The 27,398-nt window shown below is 38.7% G+C and overlaps 2 protein-coding genes across 2 annotated transcripts; both read right to left on the reverse strand.

Moving 5' to 3' along the window:
* Positions 1–488: 488 nt before the first annotated feature.
* On the reverse strand, positions 489–21,122 carry xrcc1 (X-ray repair complementing defective repair in Chinese hamster cells 1). Its single transcript, XM_053326691.1, has 17 exons — positions 20,669–21,122; positions 19,792–19,884; positions 17,971–18,078; positions 17,703–17,861; positions 17,272–17,349; positions 16,037–16,160; positions 15,670–15,773; positions 14,165–14,327; positions 13,818–14,061; positions 12,844–12,960; positions 8,807–8,888; positions 8,542–8,641; positions 5,383–5,431; positions 3,237–3,376; positions 2,831–2,921; positions 2,618–2,693; positions 489–1,562 (listed from the first exon to the last, which is right to left on the reverse strand). Exons 1-17 carry the CDS (start codon positions 20,717–20,719, stop codon positions 1,455–1,457), a joined length of 1,887 nt encoding a protein of 628 aa, XP_053182666.1. The 5' UTR covers positions 20,720–21,122; the 3' UTR covers positions 489–1,454.
* Positions 21,123–22,893: 1,771 nt separating this feature from the next.
* Positions 22,894–24,172, reverse strand: LOC128366058 (uncharacterized). Its single transcript, XM_053326709.1, has 4 exons — positions 24,034–24,172; positions 23,539–23,641; positions 23,279–23,441; positions 22,894–23,154 (listed from the first exon to the last, which is right to left on the reverse strand). The coding sequence occupies exons 1-4, from the start codon at positions 24,140–24,142 to the stop codon at positions 22,984–22,986; spliced, it is 546 nt and encodes a 181-aa protein (XP_053182684.1). The 5' UTR covers positions 24,143–24,172; the 3' UTR covers positions 22,894–22,983.
* Between the last annotated feature and the right edge of the window lie 3,226 nt (positions 24,173–27,398).

Consider the following 27,398-nt stretch of genomic DNA (forward strand, 5'->3'; position numbering starts at 1 on the left):
AAATATGACATTGTATCAGGATGATAGCGTTATCTGCTGTAAATTTTCCTGCCTTCAGAGCTAAATGCATTTAACCTTGCTCTCTCGTTTACAAAAAGCAAATCAGTATCTGATACTAGGTTGCAGGAAGCATGACTAACATGACTTGTAACAGAAAATACAATGACTCCATCCAATGCTTGGCTACTAATGCATCCTTGCTGAGAATCCAAACCTTTTCATCTTTCCTGCCCCTATAACCCCCCCGCCCCCCTCCCTGTCTAACATCCACATTCCATCTTCCTAATCCCCTTGACTGAAGAGCAGAGGACTCAGTGGCTCCAGGGTGCAAAGCAGAAGTAAATAAGACAGAGAGAGGGCTAGAGATGAAGAAGGAATGAAAAGGATGAGTGCCTCTCAGGCTGCAAACACAGAGAGGTATAGGAAGGGATGAGGGCAGCAGTGTACACAGAGAGCTTTATGAATAAAAATGAAAAAAACATTAAAAATCTCTTTTTTTTATTTGGACAAAATAATTAAGTACTGTAAGAAAAAAAGTTTAAGAAATAGACTTAAACAAGCTGCTTTTCACAAGCGAACGTACAAAACAGACGAAAAGCCTGACAGCTCTTCTTCATGACTTAAATAGGTGACAAAAAGCACTGTTGTCTGTTTTACATCCTCTTATTTGTCGAGCCAGTTCATCTCTCGCAATATTTATTCCACAGACATGAATAAAATGAAATATCAAACTCAGATTTATCAAACTTTAACAACACACATAAATCTATTACTTTATCACTCACAGCAGTTAATAAAATAAAAAGAAGAAAAAAAAAAGCTGTTTTTGCTTTCATTCCTAGAATTAAGCTGTCCTGATTTTTCAAATTGGTGGTGGCTGCAGCCATAAAATAACTGGCACTTTTTCACCTGATTTTTGGGCTGGTCTCATAAAAATTTGCCTGCTTACACAAGTCAGAGTCTTATCAGCGCCACTGGCAGTCAGGACATGGTGATAAGTCATTTCCAGACAGAGCCTGAGGTAGCTGAGGTGAGCGGCAGCAAACTGCAGCGTAGAAACCGAGAAATTCAAATGAAGTCTTGAATCAGAGAGAGTGTGTTCTTCATTCAGAAGGCCAAAGTGGCTGAACGGCACACTGATGAAGATGTTTCTTTGAGGCCAAGCTAGGACTAAGAACCTTCTGGTAAAAAGCTAATCATAAATCCAAACCTAATCCTAACTTTAACAGACACCATTTAAATTGTTTCTCTAGCTTGGCCAAAAGGAGAGAACATCTGTAGTGAAAATAAGAAGGACTGAAGACATTTCATGAATAGCAAGTCTAAAGTCAACATAATATAACTGAGTTATTGCTTCTTGTTAGTGAAGTGGTGAATCTGAAAAAAACATGTCTATGGCTTTACCTATTGTTTCTTTGTAAGAATGTCAAGTTTGTGTCAATGCGGTCTATTGTTCAGGGGACGACAGTATAGGGTTGATAGGGCAGCATCTTCTGTCGCTCATTGATGGCGTAAATCCAGGAGGGTTTAACAAAGTTCAGATTGCTGTTCTCCATCAGCGCCTGTGATGAAAATGAGAGTGACAGTGAGGCAGAAGTAATCAAGATGTGCTGAGTCACATAAAACTGAAACCAAAACTACTAATTCAGATGCTAAAAATATTTGAAAACTAATTCTGACCCACAATTTAAAATACTCGAAAGCCACTTGGTCCCAAAACTGTTGCATTTCCATTGGAAGTGCTCAGGTTTCCAATTTGCTTCATTGCTTTTATTCAATTAAACTTTGCAAAATGATATCATAGCTTACTAATAAAAAGAAAATGTCTAAGTCATCCAACTGCTGGTAGTGTTTGGATTGACCTGTACACTTGCTATAAGTGAGAAACACAAACTGTCCCGAAGCCATAACCTTTCACATGCGCAAAAAAACCAAAACCTCACTCTTTTAAAGGATAATTACCGTTTTTTACAACCTGGACCTTATTTCTAGCATAAAATACGATCATTTACTCATCCAGACAACTTTGGTGTCATTTGGAGTCGTTCGGACGAAATTAGCACCAGTGGAGCACCGCGTATATCCGTATAATGCGAGTACATGCGAGCCCGTGGTGGCATGTTATCAACATCCGGGGTCTGTATGTTGACCTACTAACCTCTGATCTGGATGATGTCATTTCCTAACGTCTCTACCACAGCCTGGTTTATCATTGAACGGAAATCCTCCATAAACGTCTGTTGTGATACAGACGTTTATTGACGCGTATCTCCTGGCCTCACATGCCACCATGTGCTCGGAGGGGAATAGCACTAACGTATCATAACTAAATATTGGTGAAATGAACTAGTTTCACGGCAGATAATGTGTTATATAGAGGCTGCGCTTCGGTGCCCCATGTATTCCCATTATACAGATATACGCGGCGCTCCACTGGAGCTAATTTCGTCTGAACGACTCCAAATGACACCAAAGTTGTCTGGGTGAGTAAATGATCATATTTTATGCTAGAACGGTAAATTAAAATGGGAATTATCCTTTAAAGCTTGTTGTTAGACATCATTATTTGTCTTTGGCTGCCTGAGTAATGTTGATGAAACAAGAGATGCCAACTTACGTCTTCAAATGAGTCATGCCACCCTTCGCTGGTCACCACAAACTGCACCTTCTCTGTCATGTACTCCTCCATCACTCTGAAGTAGAGACAACAGTGTATTTTACAGTTTGAATTGCACAGATTCACTTTTCATGCTTTTTTTTTTTTCACAATAGATTCTCGTGACCAGTTGAAGCTGTAGTGTTATTTCTAGGACTGTTAAGTTGGTCTTACCCATTAAAGGCAATAATGTACCGCAACAGTAGGCGCCTCTCATTGTTAGGGAATTTACCATACAGGAAAAAGTGCTTTCCGTTCAGGAAGTCTGGAAGAAATGAGAAAACGGGAAGAGAAAGAAGACAAGTGCAATTGATGATTACACAATTTGTAGTGGTAGCAATTATAGGCACTCTGTGATAGAAGAGAAATACATCAAAGCAGACAGAGAAACACAGCACACACTTTGAGCTTTGCATGAGTGTGTGTGTGGCATTCCTGAAAGGCAGAATACAATCCAATTACTTTTTTTCAGTGTGTGCGATGTCCGACATGGAGGGGAGCTACCTGTTCCTGTGACGGCGACAGAAACAGAAGGAAGAGACAGGAGGACACACAGATAAGAACAAAGAGACAGACGTACTTGGTAGCTCAGGGATGGGATGATCCTCTTCAGCCTCAGCGTCTGTGTTTTCATCTGTTGACCCCCCATATGGATCCTCCTCCTTTTTCACCACCTTCCTCTGTACTGCTGTTTTCTTCTGTCTGCTCTCATTCTCCACCCTATCACAAGTTCAGAGAAGGTGTCTTGAAGGAATTCATTATATCTTTTATGGTACAGAGATCTTCATGCCTGCCTCTTAAAAGAAGAAACCTCCCTGCTTGACTCCTTTTAATGGTGATCAGAAATAAACTTACAGATCTCCTTTCTGTGGAAATAATGAATCTTTGTCAAAGGAAGACTTGCCTATTGTTGCACTATGGGAAAGCACTATGCATGGCATCAGCTACAAGTATTAAGTGCAAACAATGACTATGTAGTTGTTGTTACATGAAGATCGTAAACCAACAAAACAAATCATACATCAGAGGCTTGTGTCAATACTCATTAGGAGTATGTTATTAAATCATCTATGCATCCGTGTGAATGACTCATTTTGCCACTGAAAAAAATCAACAGGGAATCGTTTTGCTAAAGCATCAAAATAACCTAATTATTTTTATTTATTTATAGAACTTGTGACTTAATAAATTAATAAAATATGAACTTTTGCAAAATATTCCCAAATGCCTCACAGTGTGTGATCATCTACTTCTACAGTTTATATTACAAACTACTTAAACCTGCATTAATGTATTAACTTCACTTGGAGACGGCAAAACAAACTGTAAACACATCATTGATTATTAATGATCCCCTCATACAGCTGAGTGTGTTGGGAAACTGTTTCTATTCACACAACCAGCAGACACAGAAGAACATTAGGACTCATTTCCAGTCATGTTTGTGTCCAACTGATGAATCTTAGTCCAATATTGACTCTCCTTCTTCTTCTCTTTGCTCTCCACAAACACTTGAGGCAAATATTTGTCTCTTTAGCTGCTAAATGCTGCACTATGTTCATAAGCTAGTCGATAACTTCAGTCAGTCTGGTGCTTTTTTTTTAAAGATTTTTTTGAAAAAGTATGAAAGCTGTGAATGAACATAATTAAGAGCTGTTTAACCAAACCAATGAGATGAAAAATGCTAACACGCTCTGTAGAGCTGAAAGGAACTGCAGAGTCTGGTAATTATTAGGTTTAGACACCTCCCACAGTACAGAAGAGTCATCTGTTGTTAATATAAAAACATTGATGAGTGAAAGCACAAAAGTAGCATGTATCACTAGCCGGGTATATCTTATTCCTCTGTGCCGTAGCCCTCCCCGTTTTTCTTTCGTCATAAGAGGATGGGCACGTTAGGTTGTTTAGAAACGGCCTCAAAGACTAATAACAGCAATCATGACTTCAATCTCCAGAGAGTGGTTCCTTGTATGACGCATGTTGTGCTACATATATCACAACCTCTTGACTTTGTATTCCATTTTTAATTTCTCAAAGGACTTCAGCACAAAGTCAAGAGGTTGTGATATGAAGCACAACAAGCTAGCAAAGCTCTGTTAACATGAATGCACAGTGGCGTCTTCCATGAAACTACCTCTCTGAGACTGAAAGCAGGATCGCTGTTACTAGCCTTTGGAGCCGTTTTTAAACAAACCACAAACATGTCGCCCAGTAGAGAGGTGTGGCTCATTGACGTGTTTTTAATAGTTCTTGGAGAACAATGGACGTTTTTCGGTACAGAAGAATAAGATATATGAGGCTTTGTATACACACAATAGTTAAGTGGAATGATACTCTGCACATGAGATTTGTTAACAATAAGAAAAATATAGAAAATAGCCATATCCTTAACACAATTGTCAGTTCTTAGTTCCATATTTCTATATGAATAAAACTTTCTTACAGACAAATATGGCTGCAATTCAGAGATGATTTCCAAAGTAGTCTCTTTTATCAGAGAGCGTTCTCAGGGATGACCTTATTAGGAAAAACTGGTTCAGGACAGACTAGTAAAGGTAGAGTGTTCTCAATCATCAAACGTCATTTTGAGGCAAAGTAGGAATTCTAATTTAAGGATTGATTCGTTCTCATTGTACGACAGGAATGACAAGAGAAAGGAGATGTAGTGAATGACCACAACAACCAATATTACCGACAGCGCCAGTGACATCATTTGTTCTGTTTACCTCTGCAGCTCATCTTCTGTGTCTAAAGCAGATTCATCATCGTCACCTCCTGTGAAATGAAGTGTTTATTCATCAATACAGAATGTACCAGTGAAAACAAACAGGTGCAGCTTATTTCAACAATTACAAAAAAAAGAAAAGAAAAAGCCTTGCAGGAAGTGTATGTCGTGTATGAATTGTGGAGCGTTATTCTGACATTGACAGACGAACAAGGAAATTATAAAAATATTTAGTGAGGAAAATATCAGTTCACTAATGACACACACTTTAGCTCTCATCTTAAAACTAATTAAGTGACTGGAATTTCTGGTTTAAGAGTTTAATCTTGCTTGTTTGATCATATTCTCTCCAAAAAAACACCTTGAATCTTCACTTTCATCATGCATGCTGGGCTGACAGAAATACCAGGTGAACCCACATCTCTATGAAACATATGAGCAGTTCAAAGGATGTAACCTTGTTGCTGACACTTTCTATTATCATGCAATCCTGAGCTGTTGAGAAGGTGAGAAGAGAAGTAGCAATAATTAAGATGCCGTCTCCCAGTATATGTTTGGTAGGTCAGTGTCTGTTGTGTCACCTCACTAATGCACCCCGGCACTTTACTCCTGGCCTCACATTAACATAGAAATGAGAATCATGCACAAGTCCCTTCACAATGATTATATCTTGCCTCCATTCTTCCTTCTCCCTCATACAGCAGCTACAGTACGCTGTTCCCTTGTCCTTTTCTCGCTGGCGTTGAAAACTCATCCATTTCCAAGTGCTTCATAAAAGGTGATTCCTTTTGTCTAATCCCTGGGCTCTCACATCATCCACTTGCCCCTCTCAATTCATTCAGTCCTCTTCAGCTCCAGTGCTACCCTCACTCCCTATCCTGTCATTTGAGCCAATTGCAATGAATCACTTTCTATGAGTCATGGCCTTTTCGATGTTTATAACACACACAATATATCTCTACATAAATATATATAGATATATAGCCAACATATTTACTCGATTTTAATGATCAGATATTCTTTACTCAATTTAAAGCCATTTGGTTAGAGGAATGAGAAATGGTGTTCTCTTGTCTCTTCTAATTTACTCTCATTGCATTTTGTGGGTAGGTAACTCTGAGGCAGTGAAGAGGTAAAGTGTTTCAATATGTAAATTGAGTCAACAGAGAAAGAAAAATGTGAAGCCTTGATTCCCACACTCATATAAAAGAGGAACCATCAAAAGAAATAAGTTGTCTCTATGATGTTTTTGTAAGAATTTGTCTAGTTGTTTGATGTATTACAGTTGGCAACGTTAAATTGATCTTTCTTACGATGATATGATCATATGCCTAAGTTGATGATTTGAAGAAAACCTGCACTGTAAAAGAGCTTACAGCCACACTAGTAACTGTATGAGGCTGCACTTAGTACATCAGTGATTTGAGATAAAAGCTAAAATGAGAATATTATATTGCTAATGTTTAGCAGGTATAATATTTGTTATATTTGCCATCATCATCTTGGCTTAGTGTGCTAGTAATTACCAATTAGCACTTAATACAAAGTACAGCTGAGGCCTACCAATGGACCTAGATGAAAAGTGAGCAGATCAACTAAATCTTTACTCTTTGGGGAGTGATGAGTAGGGGCAGCATTATTAATAGAGATGATTCTGTGGAAATTTACAAATTTTATGTATAAATTGTATATTTATTGCCAGTGTTCCTCACTGCAGGCTCAGTACTTTTCTGTCCTCCCCCTTTCTACTCGTCTTCCCTGGAACTGGCTTTTGTTTGTAGAGACCGTATCCTACCTTTGGCTATTATTTCTATACCAGCCTTTGCCGTACATAACCCAAAGTGTTACTTTTAAGTTCGAGCTCACTTTAATGTGAAAATGCACAGAAATAAACAAGATTCCCAACACAACTTAGACCAGTTGTTTGTAACCTTTGACATGTTGCACTTTATCCTCTCTCTAACTCAAAGTGCATCTTTGATATTAGCTGTCATCCCTCCATTTTATATACTCGACTGCCCATTTCTTCCCCTATCATTTCACCATGTTTGCTGCCTGTCTCAGGTGGACTTGGGCTATAACTCAATTGAAAGACACACCTGTGTACACCTGACCACCTGCTGGTTAATGTAAACCTCTAATCTGCCAATCAAGTATCAGCTACTGAATACATTAAAGCATGCAGAGATGCTCAAGAGGTGTTGTTGTTGTTCAGATCAAGCATCACAACAGGGAAGACAAATCTGATCTAAGTGAATTTGACCGTGGAATGATTCTTGGTGCCAGACACGGAGAATCTGCCAGGATTTTCACGCACAACAGTCTCCAGAGTTTACAGAGAATGGTGAAAAAAAAAACAACAACAACCAAAAAACACCCAGTGATCAGCAGGTCTGTGACTGAAATGCCCTGTTAAAGAGATATTTCAGAGGCAAAAGACAACACTGGTTCAAGCTGACAGCTCAAGACCTCTGTCAGCTACAAACAGGAAACTGAGGTGACAGTAAAAGATTCGACAAAACTGTGTTTGGTCTGACAAATCTCAATCTGCTGCAATATGCAGATGGTTGAGTCATGAAATAACATAAATCCATGGAGCTATGAGTCAACAGTTCAGGTGGTGGTGGGGTAATGTCTTTGGGAATATTTAATTGGAGCCCATTAGGCCCCTTATTACCAATTGAGCATTTTTTAAATGTCACAGCCTGCGTGAGTATTGTTGCTGATAATGTGCACTCCTTTAAATTTACAGTCTACCCATCTTTCAAAGGCTACTTCCAAAGGGATAATGTGCTATGTCACAAAGTGCACGTTAACTTGAGTTTGTTCCACAAGCCTGCAGACTTCAGTGGTGTCCAGTCACCAGCTCTTAATCTAAAACAGCACTTTTGAGATGTGGTGGAGAAGGAGATCTGCAGCGTGAATGTGCAGCTGACAAATAAGCAGCAACTTATCACATCAACATGGACCAGAATCTCTAAGAAATGATTCCAGCACCTTGTTGAATCCATGCTACGATGAATTTGTCCAATCCAGTTTGTTTAGTACACTAATAAATAAGAGAACTATGGTGTCATGGAGTGTTGATTTAATATTGTTGGCTGTATCTTAAACCAAACTTCAGTTAATTGTTTTCTATTAAACTATATTTAATACAAACCTGGTTCATCAACATCAGTAGAGCCGCCATACTCATCATCTTCATTCCTCTTTTCTGGTGTCTTTTTGGGGGTGACTTGTCTCTCCTGCTTCTGTGGAGTCTACAAGAAGAGCAATCATAGCATGAACAGAGCGATCAAAGCTGACAGGCTGCAAACTGGAAAAATGATTTTCCTCTCAATTATCTCTCTGCCACCTTTGAATGTTGTGTTTACGAACACCAACTAACATATACTGAATAGTATGCCTTTAGAAAACAAATGTACCTTGGTGTTCGTTTCCTCTTCGCTCTGGTCGTCCACCTCCATTTCGCTCTCTGAGCTCGACTCTGCTCCATCCATCAAATACCTGGAGGAAGACAGAAAAGGTGTGAACAAAATGTTTCACTGTAATGCAAAAAGATGCTGAGAAAATAACCTTTAAGTGATAAAATCTACCGTTCTACTATTTACAACTCAAGCAGACATTTTATGGCATTTTTTCCATGTGGGACAACACAACATTATGTATGCTGACTACTCTAGGCCACGACTAATTAGCGGTTTTCTTTATTGATCAATGTATTGATTCCTTTTTTGGATTAATCTTGGAAATTACAACAAAAAAAAAAAAAACTGAAAACCATCCATCACACACTGTGACATCTTTAAATTGCTTTTTATCTTGTCTGACCTTTATGCACAAAATTATTCAATGTGTGATTAAATACTGTAAAACAGTGATCTCATATCAGCTCTTATCTTCACTGTGACAGATTAGTGTAAATATTGACCTGGAAATGTGCAGGATTTGGGTTAGGTGATTACTTAGAAGATAAAAAAACACTAAAAAATCTTTGAAAAATAGATAAATAAATGATAGCAGTAGTAGTACATAAAACATTAAGTTATAAGAACCTATAAGACCTTTTTAATTGTTTATTAATATATTAAAATGATTCATTATTTCACCACTAGCCTCCCACTTCAGGAGTTATACAGAAGTTGTTGTCTAATAAATGAATATCCTTATATCTGCCAAAAACGACATTATAATGTGTTATAAACCATATTTTAAATGTTGTTATTCTGCAAAATAGGAAGCAAAGTGAGTAACTAACCACCAATCATTGCTCATTAATGATGATTGATGTTTTGTTTACTACTTTAGACACAACACATATAGAAAGCAGAACATTTAGATGTTGGCTTGTATGTGATTCAGTTTTGTGTGCAACAGATTCATTACTGTGTGATTGTGCTGATATTTTGGCTCCAACACTGAGACTCTTTCCCCAAGTCCGCTCAGAATGCTGCGACAGAGACCAGCTTTTAATTAGAAATGTGTTTACTTATTCTGTTCTATTGTGATTGGACGTTGTAGAGCAGCTCGAGTGGTTTCTGCTCTCCTCTCTTTCTGCCTGCCTCTCTCTGGATCCTCACTGATTGGATAATAGTTATGAAGAAAGCAATTCTGGGGCGCTTGTCTGATGTCACAATCTCATGAATATATACACTACACACAGTATGCTTGAATGGCAGGACGTTAGTGAAGCTGTACATTTGTCTCCAAATGATCGGCTGGCAAAGTGTTTGTGTGCATGATGGAGAACAGTTTGAGAGTGTGAGTGTGTGTATTTGTTTGGGTACTTGTCATCATCAAAGTAAGTGGTCCCTTTAATTACCCATAGCAGATGCAGCTTTTAAATAAAGGGTACATCATCAAAGCTGTACACTCCGTGGAGCTGCACAATAGCAGTGCTGGACAGGGGAATGGATTATTGTGACATCAAGAGGAGGGGGCGGCGGGGGGGTGATAAGGATGAGGGATCATCTGCACAATCGGATATTGGCTGAGAAAGGCGAGCGTGAGCGTGAATGACGACACAGGCTGTAGTGAACTTCTCAATTCAATGAACTCCTTGAGAAAGGATCTGATCTTATAAAGATCAGAGTCTCTCTCTCTCTCTCTCTCTCTCTCTCTCTCTCTCTCTCTCTCTCTCTCCCTCTCCCCCTCTCCCTCTCTCCCTCTCCCTCTCCCTCTCTCTCTCTCTCTCTCTCTCTCTCCCTCTCTCCCTCTCTCTCTCCCTCTCTCTCTCCCTCTCTCTCTCCCTCTCTCTCTCCCCCTCTCCCTCTCCCTCTCTCTCCCCCTCCCCCTCTCCCTCTCTCTCCCTCTCTCTCATGCACACTGTGGCTGTCCACAATAATCCCATCAAAACATAAATCTGACTGCGTTCATTTCTGGCTTTGAAGACTAATTGACCAAAAATGGATTTCTGTGCGCTCTGTCTCATCACCAGATGTGTCCTGTTGGAACTGTATGACAATGATCTGACAGTCACATCCAAATAACTCATTTTAGCTGAAGGAAGACTAATGACATCCCTGTCTATACATGTAACTCAAACAGGGCTGTGACCTAAGGATTATTGTCATAATCAGTACAGATTATATCTTGATTGTTAACATCAGCAGAGACTTTCAGTTTTTTGTACTGCTTATTTTTGCCTACAAGAGTTGTGCTGGTGATGTCATTGATTTGGGCCAATTAATAAGAAGTCAGAATTTTGGTAAATGGTAAATGGACTGTACTTATATAGCGCCTTTCTAGTCTGTGCGACCACTCAAAGCGCTTTACATGACATGTCATTTACCCTTTCACACACATTCATACACTGATGGCAGGGGCTACCACGCAGGGTGCCAACCTGCCATCAGGGGGATCTAACCATTCATACACATCCACGCGCCGTTGGCACAGCAACGGGAGCAATTTTGGGGTTAAGTGTCTTGCCCAAGGACACATCGACATGTGGACTGGAGGAGCCGGGAATCGAACCAGGAATCTTCCAATTGGAGGACGACCGCTCTACCTCCTGCCCACAGCCGGAATTGAACCTAATCACATTTCTCATTTAATATAATTTAAGAACAAGAAGGGAATAAAATCAGTTTAACTTCTAGTGGAGCCCAAATACTTTACGTTACATATGCAACTAACAATTATTATAATTGATTAATCTGTTGATTAACTGATTAATTGTTTGGTTTACAAAATGTTAGAAAATGCAGCTGCAGCTCAGTACATTATATATGTAGTATTTAGTACAGTATTATGAGACCAGCAAGTATATTTCAACTACACACTGGACTTGTTGGACTGTATAAAAATAGGCAGCAGGGTGAAAAGGAGGAAGATGATGAGAAATTTAATTGAAGGTATCTGCAGGGTTTGACATTACAGAGGCGGGGCGACCGTCAATCATCCATGCAGACACACACTCATCTGACTACAAGGTATGTTTTTAAATCCATCACTGAAGTCTCCTGTGACAGAACTGTGTGGACTGTTCTCCTCTTCCTTGATGTCATTACTCTTACAGCAGTGAGAAAGAAAGAAAAAAACCCCTAACCCATTACGTAACATTTTTGCAATATTTGTCTGAAAAACAATACCGCCTTTACTTTCTGACAATTGAGGCCAGCTATTTTTCTGATTCTTTGTTTGCTAAAAAAAACAATATAAATTGATTTGTTTTATTACAATCCAAACTTTTACAGTTGGTGCCAAATCTACCACAAAACCAGTTCTCCATACTGACTCTATTTGAATTGCCTGAATCCAACAGAAGCCTGAAATTAACAAGTTCAGTAACCTCGGATAACCCAGCAGTATGGGAGCCTGGTCCAAAATTGATTCATCTTCATGCCAGACACAGTCATTACGGAAGCAACACATACGAAGGAATTCCTTATATGATAAAGTAAAGCCTCATACAGTATGAGACAAGTACAATATTACTCCAATTAATTTCCTTTGCCTGAGATCAGCGTCCTGCTCTACATTATTCAATAGACACAGATCTATGTGGAGCAATGACAGAAAACCTTGATGTTGCCAAAGCTCCCTGTGTAATGAGGCATATAATGAGACAGCTGCTGGCGCTGGCTGGGTAGAATTTGTGATCACAGCAGGCATCAGTTGCTCAAGGTTACAATGTTCTCCGTGGCAAGGGGGCATGGCTGGCTGTGAGGAGTGTATTTTTGGACGCTTCAATCAGTGCGAGTGCTGCTGTGCACAGATTGAAACTATGGACGGACATGGCTTAAGAGAAACTATTAAACAGATGTGGATTCACACACTGGACACACTAAAAACCAGGCTGTCACCCTGCGGAAGTGCCCTTTAACAAGACAATGAATGCCAAGCAAGCAAGGAGTGCAGTCCTTTCTACAGGTGTGAATTCCACACAAGCATCTAACACAGTTTCACTTTTCCATTACTGCTATAAAATAATCTCTTTTTTTTTTATTTTCTCTCTTACCGCTTGTAGGAGATCTTCTGCTTCCTCTTATGGCAGTCCATAACCCATTCCTTCCGTACGATGATGCCCCCTGCTGATTTCACCTGGCTGTACTTGGGGGTGTTAGCGAAGGCACAGCTGGAGATTAATGAGCCAAAAGAGACAGAGAGACACACACACACACACAGACACACACACACACACACACACAGACACACACAGACACACACATGGTTACATCACTAAAGAGAATAGTAATAGTCTTCTCCCATAGCTGAGATCAAGATGCAATCAAACTAAATGACTGTGAGTGCTAACAGGGCTGTTACACAATCCTGTAATCAACTACAAATAAAAATCTCTTTTGGACGGACATCTCTGGAACAATTAGAGTAATCATTTCAAAAGCAGCATTCGTTGCACTTCATGTTGATGTAAGTGATTTGGTTATTTATCAAAATTATTTCCTGCACTCACTGTGATATTTATTTTGAGTAACGCACAGCTGTCATAACTGAAATATTTAATAAAAGTGTCAGAGGTCCTGCAACGTTAAATAACACTACACCTCACTTTGCAAATGTAATATCCTAACTTGATGACAGCAACAAAGTACAACAGGATTATATCTTTATTTTTTACTTCTACTGAAAATGATTCTCCCTGAACAAACCTGTAAAGATCTGCCTTTCCCCTGATCTCTGTTTACTCATATAGTCTGCCAACAAGCTGCAGTTTCACCATGTATTACCCTTTTGGTTTATATGTAAACTCTTTTGTATTTGCTTTCCATTTCTCTCCCAACTCTCTTTGTGGAATGATATTTCTGAGCTGCCTTTCCACCAGAGAACTATTATAAACTTAAGTAAACAGTGTCTCCTTGCAGCACCGATCATGTGATTTGGTTGGAATGTAAAATCTGATCTTGTTGAAGTTGATTTATAAAAAATTGTTCAAATCCTAAATGAAAGCGTTAACGAAAGGAAGGGGCTTACATAAGGTGTGTAGAGTCAGGTGTCCAGTCAGGTCGATATTTGCCCCCCATATCCAGAGCTTTTTCCCTCAGCTCCCCTCTGAAGGGATTTTGGAAGCCGCTGAGGACAAACACCACCCCCTCCAACAACCGGTTGAATGGGACCTGCTGTGCGCTCTGGGGTTTGGCTTTCTGCTGTTTGGGTTTGGGTTCAGGTTTGGACTGACTGTCCCTCTTCTTGTCAGCAGTCCTCTGTGCTGGTGAGGCTGTTGAGATCAATCACAAAGTCAAAGACGTTTTCAGCTAAGAAATCACCTGTGAGGCAAGACGCTGACACTCTGAAGTTAAGAGTGATTTTGTGGGTGTCACCTTTTGAGGTGCTGGGGCTGGGCGTGCTCGCTGGGCTGGGTTTGTGTTTGGGGGTCACAGCTTTGCCCTCAGGTGAAACAGCTGGGCTTGTTTTCTTCGAGGGAGGAGGGCCGGGGGCAGACTGCCGCTCTTTGCTGAACTCAAATTTCCTCTTTGCTGGTGGCTATAAGGACATAATTAGAGTAAGCAAGTAAAAAATATGCACCATTTCATGCTTAAGCCAAGATGAACAGTTAATATGTTCCTGTATATGTAGCATAGGTGTGTTGGGGGAGATAAAGTTGGATGACTAGTGGAATAAACAATCAACACTTAAATAATTCTGCACTTTATATATTTTTTATGGTCTTCTGAAAGCTTCTTAAAATCAATGACAATACAAAATTGGAAACTTATCACTGGAACCAGGCTGATATCTTTGTTTCTTGTGCATAGACACACATGGGTGGAGCTCAACCAAATAGATATTAGTGTCAAGTCAAAGTGACATGCAGCTGATAATGCCAGAGTGCCAATTGCCTGTGTGAGCAGTCCCTCCTGCTTTCCTACTCATACTGAGCTCAAGCAGAGTCACAGCAATGCCGTTTCATCTGTGCCGAGCAATGTAATGTTTCAAGCTGTTGATCAAGTTTAGCCACTGCATGTTTAATAATACCATTCAATAAAAAAAGAGACTAAGAAACTTCAGACCTTCTCATACAAAATGTACAAAAATCATGAACATAAGATTTTCTATGAATTCAGGAATTTCTTTTATTTTGGTACAAATAATTCATAAATTAATATTTTCCGCACCTCTCACACCAAACATTTTCAATCCAAGGAAGACATTGTAAGACATCCCTTATTTATTATTACAATGCCGACAGTTTTAATGATGTTGAAGACAACTTTTAGTTTTCCTAAGCTGGAGTTATTATTCCTGTGATTATGAGAAAGTGTGTAATAGCTTAAAAAGGAATAGTGCTTTGTTTTGGGAAACCTGTTTATTCTCTTTCCTGTGGAGAGTTAGATGATCGATATCTGTTAAATGTAAGGCAGGAAATCTGAACCACTAAGGCTCACTTATTACCATATAATATAACTTATTTGTTTAGTTCTAAAGCTGAATTATGTGCAAAGAAAAAAAATTCAAACTATGATTATTTCACATCTATGTGGCACCACAAAGCTTTATTTCAACCCTAAAAACAACTATTTGAGGGTTTTAAGAGGGTATGTGCCGGACTATTTCTTGGTCAGGGCAAAATCTTGATTATTTGGCTCTAAATCAATAATTTAAATTGTTTCTTAATCTTCTGCCAGAAATGTTCATAGGATTTTGCAGACTATTAAAACTTCTCAATAACTATAAATCACATCCGGCAACAAGCTCTCTGCCAGTGTGTCATCTTCTACATGTTTCTCTCAGCCTTCCTGTTCTCTTGATAAAGCAAAATACAACAAAGGAACCACTGCTGGCTGTCTGTCTGATAAGTGAGGAAGATGACGGTGATGTTTAGTACCTGTGGTGAGGCAGAGTTGGAGGAAGCTTGGCCTGATGGATGCGAGCTGCCACCAGCCTGCAGGGCAGCAGCAGCGTAACTCAACTTCTCATTCTGAGGAGACACTAAAGAAAGAAAAAGTGCAGAGGCTTGATTAGTGAACAAAGGAGAATTATTCCCACAAAACAGTTTAATAATGAAGAATGTCCTTGAAATCACCTCTTGTAATGTCTCCTGGGACACTTAAGAAGCTTTAAATAAAAACCTAATTAGTGCTCTGGTGTTTTTAAAAAATATATTATTCAGTGATTACCACTTTATTATTACGAGGGCCTCAAAGACTTTAATTGGGCTTCAGCAGCTGATACATTTAAATAAATGGATTTACCTTTGAGCGAAGCGCTGGCTTTTGTTGCATTGTCTCGATTGAAGAAAAGACTGCCAGGTTGTAGACTGGGCCCGGATGATGGAGACTCCTCTTTTAACCGGAACTGTCCCAGCTTTGTCAGTTTCTGACAAGAGAGAAGAAAGACAAGTTTAGTGCTGAAAGAAAATAAACATCAAAGTGCTCCGTCTCTTTATTACTTCAGATTGCATCAGATTAGATTAGATTAGCCTTTATTGTCTCCCTTGGGAGAAATTTGTCTTGGATATTTGAGAGATCATAGCAGCACACAGCCTCTCCACATGCACACAATACATCCAACCAAACTACAGTTGACATACAGTGCCACATACAGATCCGAATACACCAGAACACACCCACCAAGAATATTACATGATGCCAAGATATTGCACAAATGCACTGCACTCTGATATTGCACATTCCCCCCCAATAAAAGCCATGACATTTCACCCCTCTCCACATACCAAATTTATTGCACAGATGCCCCATAAAGATTTTTCACAGAGGATATTGCACAGGTGCCATGTATCAAGATACTGCACATTCTTCCCAGTAAAACCAAAAGCAGTAGAACCATAAAATAACCCAAATAATAAAGTAGAACGATATTTTTACAGATAAGATAAAGACATAATGGATGATGTCATAAAATGATAAAAATGGGCAGAGTTTAAAAGTAGATTAAGTTGTCAAACACTCTGTAGTGACATGATGTGCCAGGTCTCAGCACTGGATTTTAACTGAAGCATTACTGAAAGTAAAAAGGAAATCTTCTATTATTACACTCACACTTTTTATTATGCTTACTGGTGGTCTGTCAGGTTTTTCCAACTGGTTTGTTATGTACTAGAAGTAATAGATGCATCTATATTTGATCAAATCAACAACAGAGCTGGGCATCGAACCTAAAAAGTGTCAAGTTGGCACCAAATGTCTGGTCAGATCCGTAGTCTGATTTATTTCATTTTTGATCAGTCAGTGTTTAAATTAAATCATAACTCAGTGATTAAATCAAATCATAACTCTACAAGTTTTAGACAATTTAGGCCGAATTCTTGTATGGTTCAGACAATATTAAACATTTGAGGATTTTAGCTTATTTTATTATTATTCTTCTCAAAGTAAAGTATTATGTCAGTGTTAACAACATCCTCATGGTCTTGAATGAATAAAAAAGAGGGACAAAAAAGACAGTCAGACAAGAGTGCGCTACTTACTGGGGAAGATGTTGGAGGAGGATCATTTTTGTCAGGCGGTGAATGGAATTTGACAAAGGCCAGTCCGTACGCTATATTCTATGAAGCACACAAACAAATTCATCTTATATTTCATTTTACAAACAGTAATGGAGATGTGCTCATATTCTTTTCACAGAGTTTATCATTAGTTTAGTAGTTAACAGGAGCTCCAAACCAAAAACAATACTTACTCAACAGGTTCAACCATGAAACTTGAACACACAGTTTGTATAGAAACCCTCTGAACTGAATGCCATGTAATTTGCAGTGGTGAAAAATCTCAATTTCAAATACTTGCTGGTAATTTTGGATCATGTTGATTAAGAGTTAGATGGATGCGTGACTTGCACAAAGCTGTAATATTTTTTTATTATATTGGACACAGTTTTTTACTTGCAGGCAGCCCTTACCTTGCTGTATGGCTGGCTGCATACAATTTTCACTCTGTCCCACTTCTCCTGTGCTGTGCTCTTCTGCAGCTGGTTGGGCCCAAAGAATCGCACCCGGTTCATGTTGGTGCCGTTTCGGCTCTCCGTGGGAGACATGAAGGAAGACGTAACCAACAAAACCTAAAACAAACAGGGAGAGATTGAAGAGTTAAGTCAAAAATATGGAGTAATAACAAATAAAGATGGCTAGGAAGTGAGATATTTCTATTGGTTTGGTTTGCAAAATTACCTCATAGTCCTGGTCTCTGACAGCTGAGGAATTCCCCACTAACACCTCAATGAAAGCTGATCCTTCATTTCCGATATCGATGCTGTGCACCTGCTCCTCCTTCTCGAACTGAGAAAAAAGATTAGAGCAATGTTGAAGAGTTGAGTTCCTAAATGACACAAAACATTGTAATACACTCTCCTACACAAAATAATGCAGATTTAAAGCTTAACAGCCAGCAAACAACTTACAGCACTCTACAGTTTTCTGAATAAGCTGCAGGCAGAAAAATGGATTCCATCTGATCCCCAAATAATGAAGAAAAATACAACTGTACTGAAATTTAGCTGTGGTCAAAAAGAGGAAATAAAATCTCAACCAAAACCAAATCAAAGTTGAGGAAGGTCTGCTCAGACAAGGGGGATCCCAAAAGGACAAAAATATATTTACAAAGCAGAAGTGGGAAGCATCTTACGTAAATGCCAACATTTTGTAATTATACTACAATAAAACACAAATATACTATGAGTACAACTTACTTATATCTTTTTTATATACATCAATTTTATTCTTGAGTTAATTAAAAGAAATAAATAAACAAAATCTATTGGATTATGTTCACCATGCCTGTAAAATGTTGACCAACAATATTACATCTTGCCTTCTTTTGAATTTTCAAAGTTTAAGATTACACAAAAATGTGGGTAAATACAAAAAATACAAAAATACAAAAGTGGACTAAAAAATCCTGTTAAGAGTGCAAGCAAAAACAACTCTGGCAACAAAGATGAATGAACACATTATGTTGTAAGCATCTAAAATCTGAGACACTAGCATTCCCCATACATAGGCCAGGTAGATAAAATCCAAATTCAAAACAACCCAGATTTGTCCTGTTGTCTTTGTATTCACTACTGTGTTAGTTGGATGTAATTAATGAATGAATGAAAATAAAAAATGCAGAGGAGGAAAAGGAAACTAATAGTATCTGTCTTCACAGTAAATCATCTGTTAAGTGTTTGATGGTTGTTTATTTGTGCTTTAGAACATAACTGCTATGACACAATCATAAAACGTTACATTTCTGTCACTCACTGGCTGGCATTGTTCTCACTGCCACTGCTCACTATCTTCACTTGTACAGTGCCACACTGTCTCTCACGCTCTCAGCTTGCTCTCTCTTTTTCTTTTTAAACTAGTCAGAAAGCCGCCAACAAAGTCTAACTTTATATTTAGTGTTATCAAATGAAGAGAAAGTCCTCACCTTGTCCTAAACTGGTCCTAATTCAATATTACAGAATGTCCTTATTTTATGAATGAAGTGTTTGACCAATGAGCTACAGTCATCCCTGAAAATCCCACCACCCAAGTTCCTATATCTCTGGAAAGTAACTTCCCATGCAGGGCCTTTTTGGGAGGTAAAACAATCTCCCTGGAGTTTAACTTAGACCCTGGTCCCACTGATGGAAACGCAAGTCATGTTTGAGTTTCTTAATAGGAACGTATTATGCCTGAGGAAAGTTCCTACATTCAGAATGTGGCTACATTTGGCTGTAACTCCATTGATGATTGTAAAAGATGTGGATGAAAGCTCTAAAAATGTTACCAGTAAGAGAAGCTTGACTGTTTTTTAAATGTTTGTATTTTCCTCTAAAGAACTATGTAACTTTGTTAATCATAAACATTTGTGTGACTAGTTCACCACCACAAGTAAATTCTTAATCTATGGGAAACACTGGATCACATGCAACCAAATAAACTAAATCACGTCAAAACAACACTTTGTGTAACCACTGAAACATATGATTTGTGTGATTAGGAGGGTGAAAAAACAAAACATACCTGCAGAATGACTGATGTCTGCTTCTCCCCAGATCTTGCTGCTTTCCATTTTCTGTAGGTGTCCGAGCTCAACAGGTTGTCTGCTTTGTGAGTCTGTTTTGACATTACAACACAAAATAAAATAAAAATCATTGGGTTAAAGTCTTATCCAGTTTGGGTCAATATAGCACCAATACTGGGTTAATGTTACCCAGAAAGTCACTCAACACAACAGGTTGTATTGACCCGGTTATAATGTTATGTTTTGATTTACTGTTGTGTTATTTACCCAGAATAAATCTTGTTATAATCGACTCTACTCTTTGTACACTTGCATGTTACGGGTTGTTACTGATTGGATATATTTTGAAAAGCATATGCACACGAAAAACCACATTTGTGACAGTTGTGAGCTAAAGTTTGTTGTGTGTAACACTAAGTCATAAAATAACAGATTGCTCAGGAGCACAGACCCATCCAGCCATGTGCCTCAAAGTGCTTGGGAGGCTCTTTCATACCATCAGCCATCAGACTGTACAACACCACAGCTCCCAGTACCTCCCACTACAACTAAAAAAAAAACTGATGCTGTCCTTACTATGTAAATCCCATTGCACACATGTATATAATCTCAAGAGATTTCTTACTGTACATAGTATTTTATTTTATCACTTTCATCCCTATGCTACTTTTCCCCACTATACTACTTGTGTCAATCAAAGGGGATCAATAAAGACAAATATGTACTGGTCCTAGTGATTTTTAATGTGTGGAAGGAAGGAAGGAAATGAAGGAAGGCTGACATTTGGCTAAATAGCTGGAAAGAGTCCAAAAGGAGAAACGGATAGAACAGATGTCTGCATATTACTAAGTCAATATAAGTGACAAATGAACTTACAGTGTCCTCGGTGCTGCAAGACACAACGTGCTTGAGTTTGATTTCTGGCATGTTGTTGTGGACTCCTGACAGCTTTAACACCAGAGTATCAGCCTGTGTGAGGTCAAATAAAACAACCAGGCGCCTTGCCTTGTGCTAAACGGTATACTAACGAGCTAATAAGTCATAAAAATGTTTAAAAATATATATTTATATACTTTAAATGGATGTGACTGTCGCGACAAAAAAACAACAAACCCCTTGGCTAACGTGATAGCACGCTAGCAAACAATAGACACAGTGGATAAAGCGCTGTTATGCACAAATCTTCCACACAGTTATGAACGTCACACACATACGCTTACTTTGGCATTATAGCAAATACCAGAAAATGAGTATTATTGCTTTTAATTTTAAGTTAAATGTACGTGTACGATAACTCACTTTCCCACCAAAAAGCCGACGTGACTGTAGCCCTGCAACGCAACTTCCGGCTTACGTCACTTCCCATCCAATCAGAGCGGCTCTTCTTCTTCTGTGGTGTTAATCTGAGCGTCACCGGGGTAACGTCGCCACCAGCTGGTCAAAATATGCACCTGTAAGAAATCCTGTAATGAGGCCAGTTTGGAGCAGATATTTGAGGATATTATTAACTAAATTGTTAAGGAAATTTCCTCTGGACTCATTCATAAAGTTTACCCAGATAAATATCATCTTAAAAAGAGATTCAAAAGAGACGTTGATGTTAGTTGTAGTTTTTGTTATGCATGTCCAGAGACTATTGCACATTTATTTTGGCATTTCCCATTTCTGATATTCTGGCAAAACCTTTCTGATTTTATTGTTGAAAATATTTAAAGTTTTATTATAAAGTTTTATATTACTTTTGAAGAATGTATCGTTTGGTCTCGTGGAAAATAACACACAGAAAAATAACCCTAATCCTAACCCTACCCAGAATGTATACGGTTTTGTATGTTGTGCATTTACAGTTACTTTGACTTAAAAAACAATTGAAATCATCAGAACAACATTTTTTCACAACTGAAATATTGATCCTCTTTTTTTTGTTACCATTTGCAAATGTTGTATAGTCTTTTTGCACATGAGTTGTTTTGAGAAATCTTTAAAGAGAACTGAGAGAACTTTAAAACAGTTTGAAGATAAGTTTCAAAGCAATTGAGAAAAGCTGTAAGAACTCAGATCCTTTACAAAAGTACAAATAGAATTATATGTAAAGGTACAGAAGTATTACCAGGTTAATTTCAGGGATGTATTACAGTAATAATGAGAGTATCTGCCCATGGACGGATCTGAAAAATGGACAGATGTTGCTAATCCTCAAATCCAGGGATTAAGCTGAAAATTGAGCTCTGGCTGTATTATGTAAATATGTTTAATAAAGTAGTTTATTGTTAGTGTTATTTGTTGATATGATTATAGGAGTCACACCATAGATAGATAGATAGATAGATAGATAGATAGATAGATAGATAGATAGATAGATAGATAGATAGATAGATAGATAGATAGATAGATAGACGTCTGAAACGTCAGATCCATCATTAGTATAATTATTATATTATAATTACATTATATAACATGTGTGCCATGAAAAAGGTGTACGCTAGTTTTGATACACTTCACTTATCAATTTAAAACCTTGTGTTAGATATACTTCAGCTAGTGTTACAAAAGCAGCGAGAGCAGCCAACAGGTCTATGCTTGTGTGTGTTGTAGAATAGACGCAAGATGAAACTTATTTTATCAAACATTTCATCTTTTATTTTATTTTTTAAAGTACAGAGGTAGGTTGCAGGCCAACACTCACAAAAGACACAAACTGTTTAATATGGAGATTATGAGAAAGAAAGATTACTACTATCTCTTGAAAAGATTACATAGTACATTGCTGCAAAACGCTGGTGACTAAATGTATAATATAGAAAGTCTGAAAACCAAGGCACATAAATGTAGAACTATAAGGCTGAAACTAATGATCATTTTCATTATCAATTAATCTATTGGTTGTTTTCTTGATTAATCTATGAGTTGTTTGGTCCATAAATTATTGTTTCCTAAAAGCCAACGTGACATCTTCAAATGCCTTGTTTTGTCCACAATGCAAAGATATTCAGTTGACTGTCATAGAAAATTAAATCCACATTTCACATTTTATCAGATAATTTGGGCTTTTTTTTCTTTAAAGAATGACTGTGAAAAGATTGCAGCTACGTGGTTAATTATGAGTCATATCAAAATAGGAAGTAATTGATTAAATCGTTGCAGCTCTAATAAACATGTATAAGAATGAATCATATAAAAGTGAATCTTCTTCAGAGGATCTCCACATAGATGGCTGTCTCAGCATCAGCCACAGCAGTACCTTGCACCTCCCTTGTGCTTCTGACTCCCAAACCGCCTCGTCTGTCTATACCTCCACCCTCTCCTGCTCTTCTTCTCTCCCCGACCCGCCTCTCTCCGCCTCTTCTGCCCATTGGACGGATCTGAAAAAGGCACAGACGTTGCTAATCTTCGAATCTAGGAATGAAGAGATTTTTGTCCACAGTATGCAATGCCCTCTCTTGCCAAGGATATTACCAACACTCAAAAATCATTTTACACAAATACCTGCTTAGTACGGACGAAAAGAGGAGTGCAGTTCTGGTATACAAGTTGGTAGCTGCCGTTGGCATAGATATGGGTTACTTCTGTGCAATTAATGTAGAGGGGCATCCGGTCCTGATAAATTCCCATCCCCTCTGGGTACACAGCTGGACGTCTCAGGCCATGTCTGAAAGGAGCAGAATAGAGACCGCATGTAAATCACATGGCAAACATTTGTGACAGTACCAAATGTTAAATTAAAAGTGCTGATTTGCTTCACATACTTTCCAGCTCTTTTTCGGCAACAGTAGACAATAAGAGAGAGAAGGAATATGACCAGGCAAATGGCCACAGCAGGTACCACAAACCACAACAGAGTTGCTGTCTCTGTATATGGACAAAAGAGCAGCAGTGGGTCAGCATGTAATGTGAAATTATAAGGCTTATCACTCAAGGTCTTCACTTACTGTGAAGTAGATATTTCAAAATAATCTTATACAAAAAGTAACATCTTAAACAATACAATATACAGAAATATAAAATGGACTTAAGCAAGACAAAAAGCTACACTCAGCGTTCAAGAAAGGCAAAACATGAGGTTTTCTTTACAGTGTTTCCTAATTCACTCTTCAATGTATTCTTCTCTACTAAATGTTTCAAGCTGCAGGCATGTTGCATAGAGGTTTCAGCACCATCTCTACATCACAGTGAATAAATAAGAGGCAACACCTCTGTATTGTTTGTTACTGTGGGAAAAAAAATAGGCACTTTGAACACACCGTCTCCTCCCTGCACCAAAATCAGGGAGTCATTTCCAAGCGCGTTGAAAGCGAAGCAGACCACTGTCTGAGGTTTGTCCATGTGGCCCCTCAGAGTAGCTGTTAGCATCTCAGAATTTGATGTTACTGACACATTGTAATCAGGAGGTGGAGCAGTTCCATTAACACTCCAGGTGACTGCAGCTCTCGGGTTGGAGTCAACCAAACAGCGACAAAGCAGCTCCGAGTCCTCTACAACACAGGTGGAAGTTAGCCGAAGGATGAGTGGCTTATCTGGAGGAGAGAAGAAAGACTTTTAACTTATTTATTTAAAAGTATACTTAATAATTCACTGAATATTTCACTATATAATGTTTACTCTGTTATATTGGATCACTCCTCTGTTATTGGGATATTGTTTGAGTGGTGAGATTTTGTTATCCAGAGATGAAGTTCAAAGGAAGTGTCATATATTGGACAACGACTTGACTTGACAAGGATAATGGGGATTAAGAATAATAAGGAAAACATTATTATGACACATTAAAGGGCATAGTTTGACATTGTGGGACATTTTCTTATTCGCTTGCTGAGGGTTAGATGAGAAGATTGATACTACCCTGATTACTACTACTACTATGATTGTATGATTAATACAAGTCAGAGTGGAAAAATAGAAATAAAGAAGTCCCTCTATGAAACTCTTATAACCCCTCAAAAGCCTTGAAAATCAATCATAAGCAGGCTGTCAGTCCAAACGTGTGGTCATTGGAGGAAAGTCTACAGGAAGTAGGATTACATTGTATGTTCAATGGCGTTGGTCGAGATTCTCCTCGCCCAATCAGGTTCTGAGCTGAGCAGCGGACCTTCATGTCTCGGGTCACATTGTACACCCGGATTGTGTGTGTGCGCCTGTGGAGGTGCACTGTACGGCCGTGTTGGCTGTAGGACCAGTGGTAATCTGAAGCTGGCGGGTCCGCTTTACAAGAACAGACCAGTAAAGCATTGCCCCCCTCCTGCACTGTCAAGGACTGCACCTGAACCTTCACATCTTTCGGTGGAACTACAGAGCAAAAAAAAAAAGGGTGAAAAACTGTAAGTGTAAGTGTAAACTGAGCCAAGAAGCACAAAGAGAAACGTCAAAACTATGCTTACATGTGACATGCAGATCCTTTGAAATGGCCATTGATTTGGCTCCTGGGTAGCTGACCTCACATCTGAGTCTGGGTTTCACCCGGTGTGACACTGTAAAGGACAATGAGGCCAGTAACATCGGTCTATGGGCCTCGGGGTAGAGAGTCTTTACTTCTTCCCCAGGCTCACTGCTGTTCAGCTGCGCTCCTCTCTCCCAGTGCCACTGGAGAGCAGGAGGTCTTGAGGGGCAGTGGTAGTTGACGGTGCAGTTCAGGGTGACCAGCTGTCCTTCTGTGGCTGACAACATGCCGCTGATGACAGGAGCCTCAGGAGTGTCTGTCAGTGAGGAAAATCATAAATGTGTATTTCAGAACAGACAGTGGACAGTGGATTTGTCCCATATTATGTTACAGAAACTAATCAGCCTATATGTGATTGTATTTTTTTTTGTCTACTTTACTACTTTTTATGACTATTTCTTAAATTTTCTTTATTTAATTTGGACAAATTGCAAAATGTACTTGTTGACTATTATTGCATTTAGTATAAATGTATAGTGTATATTTTTATTTATTTATTGGCAGATCACATCTGTACTTCATGCACTTCTGCACATCGACAAACAATAAATCTTAGTGGCTAGAACCATCATCTAAGCTTTAACCTGGATACTCATGCATTATATAGTTGTTAAACATTCAAAATAACTACTTTTATATGAGTAGAAAAAGAGGCATTACAAGTGACTCCCCCACTTACCCACAACATCCAGATTGAAGCTTCTTGGCCTTCCCCAAAGTAAGTCATCACCTTTCTTTAGAGAGATCTCATAGACCCGCGAGTCATCCAGGCTGATCCTTTCAATCTTCAAAGAGCAGTCCCCATCTGCAACTTTCCCAAAGAGGGATGTACGGCCTAGGAAATCTCTGCTCACTTGATCTCTGTCCTCACTGTTAAAAGCAGTGCTGCGGAGAGCGAAGATGTGACCACCACCTCTGAACCTCAGCCGGACCTCCACCCTCTCCCTCCTGCCCTTGAGAGAACGAGAAGCTGCAGGAGTGAAGGAGCAGGGAATCATTACACAGGAGCCAACTAGGGCACGGACACGGTCAGGGACTGAGGGATCAGGAGATGAAGCCTGGACGCCCCTCCACAAGGCTGCTGTTGTGATGGAGAACAGGAAATGATCAATTACAGTATCGGATATCGGCACATTGTTAATGTCAGAAAAAGACTTTGTTATTGAGCCATCATGCCATATACAGCCTCATAACTGTGCTATTAGTTTTCTTAGCACTTTTTCAATTCTAATTTGACCATCTTGAAGCCAAATGCATGGACAACTAAAAAGTTTTTATTTTAAGCTATAGGACGCTCACTTGCAGTCATAGAGATCATGAAGAAAGAAATAATCAAAAAGAATACATTTGAATTAACATTAGACATTACACATCAAAGTGTGCATGACATGTTGCATTTGAATGCACTGCCTTGCAAGTATTTCGCAATATAAATATTTTTAGAAAAGGGAAGAAGGCAACTGCACTTTTGGCTCTGGAAGTATTCCACTACTACCAGTTTTTTTCTCAGTATGTTATGTGGTTAAAAAATAAAGAAAAACAGATATTTATTGGTATTTTAGGCACATTTGTGTGCATATATATTTACAACATTGTAAATGGAGAAAATAAATTAGTGTCCAGTAAAAATCAAAGGCAACAAAATAGGTAAAACTGTCTCAGATAACATTAATACAAGAAAAAAAACAACCCTCTCTGCCAGTAATAATTAAGGTAATAATGGTGGTATCGGTGGTAACTAGTCATAACTTACATTGGTCAATGCTGAATGTCCTTAACACATTTAAAAAACAAACACAAAAATAATACATAATTATGTTACTCACCAAAAATCAGAGGACACACTAGAAAGACAGTGTCCACATGCATGACTGCAACCCTGCTCTGCCAACACAGACAGAGGGGAGATGAACAGTGGAAAGAAGAGGGGGAAGTTGGGTTGTTTCATTTTGCTCCTGGTGCAATGACTTCACTTTGATGCCCCCGCTTAACCATCCAATATCCAATATATATATAGTGACTGAAGTATCCCAGTGCCTCATGAAATGCAGTTTCACAATTAATAACCTTTTACTTATTAATTTTTTTTTAAAAGACACAAATTATTTCTTATACGGACAAACTATAAATTGTTGGCTAGGGAAAGAAAGACCTCAGCAAGTATCTATGAGA

This window comes from Scomber japonicus, chromosome 10 (genome assembly GCF_027409825.1).
Source record: "Scomber japonicus isolate fScoJap1 chromosome 10, fScoJap1.pri, whole genome shotgun sequence".
Lineage (NCBI taxonomy): Eukaryota > Metazoa > Chordata > Actinopteri > Scombriformes > Scombridae > Scomber > Scomber japonicus.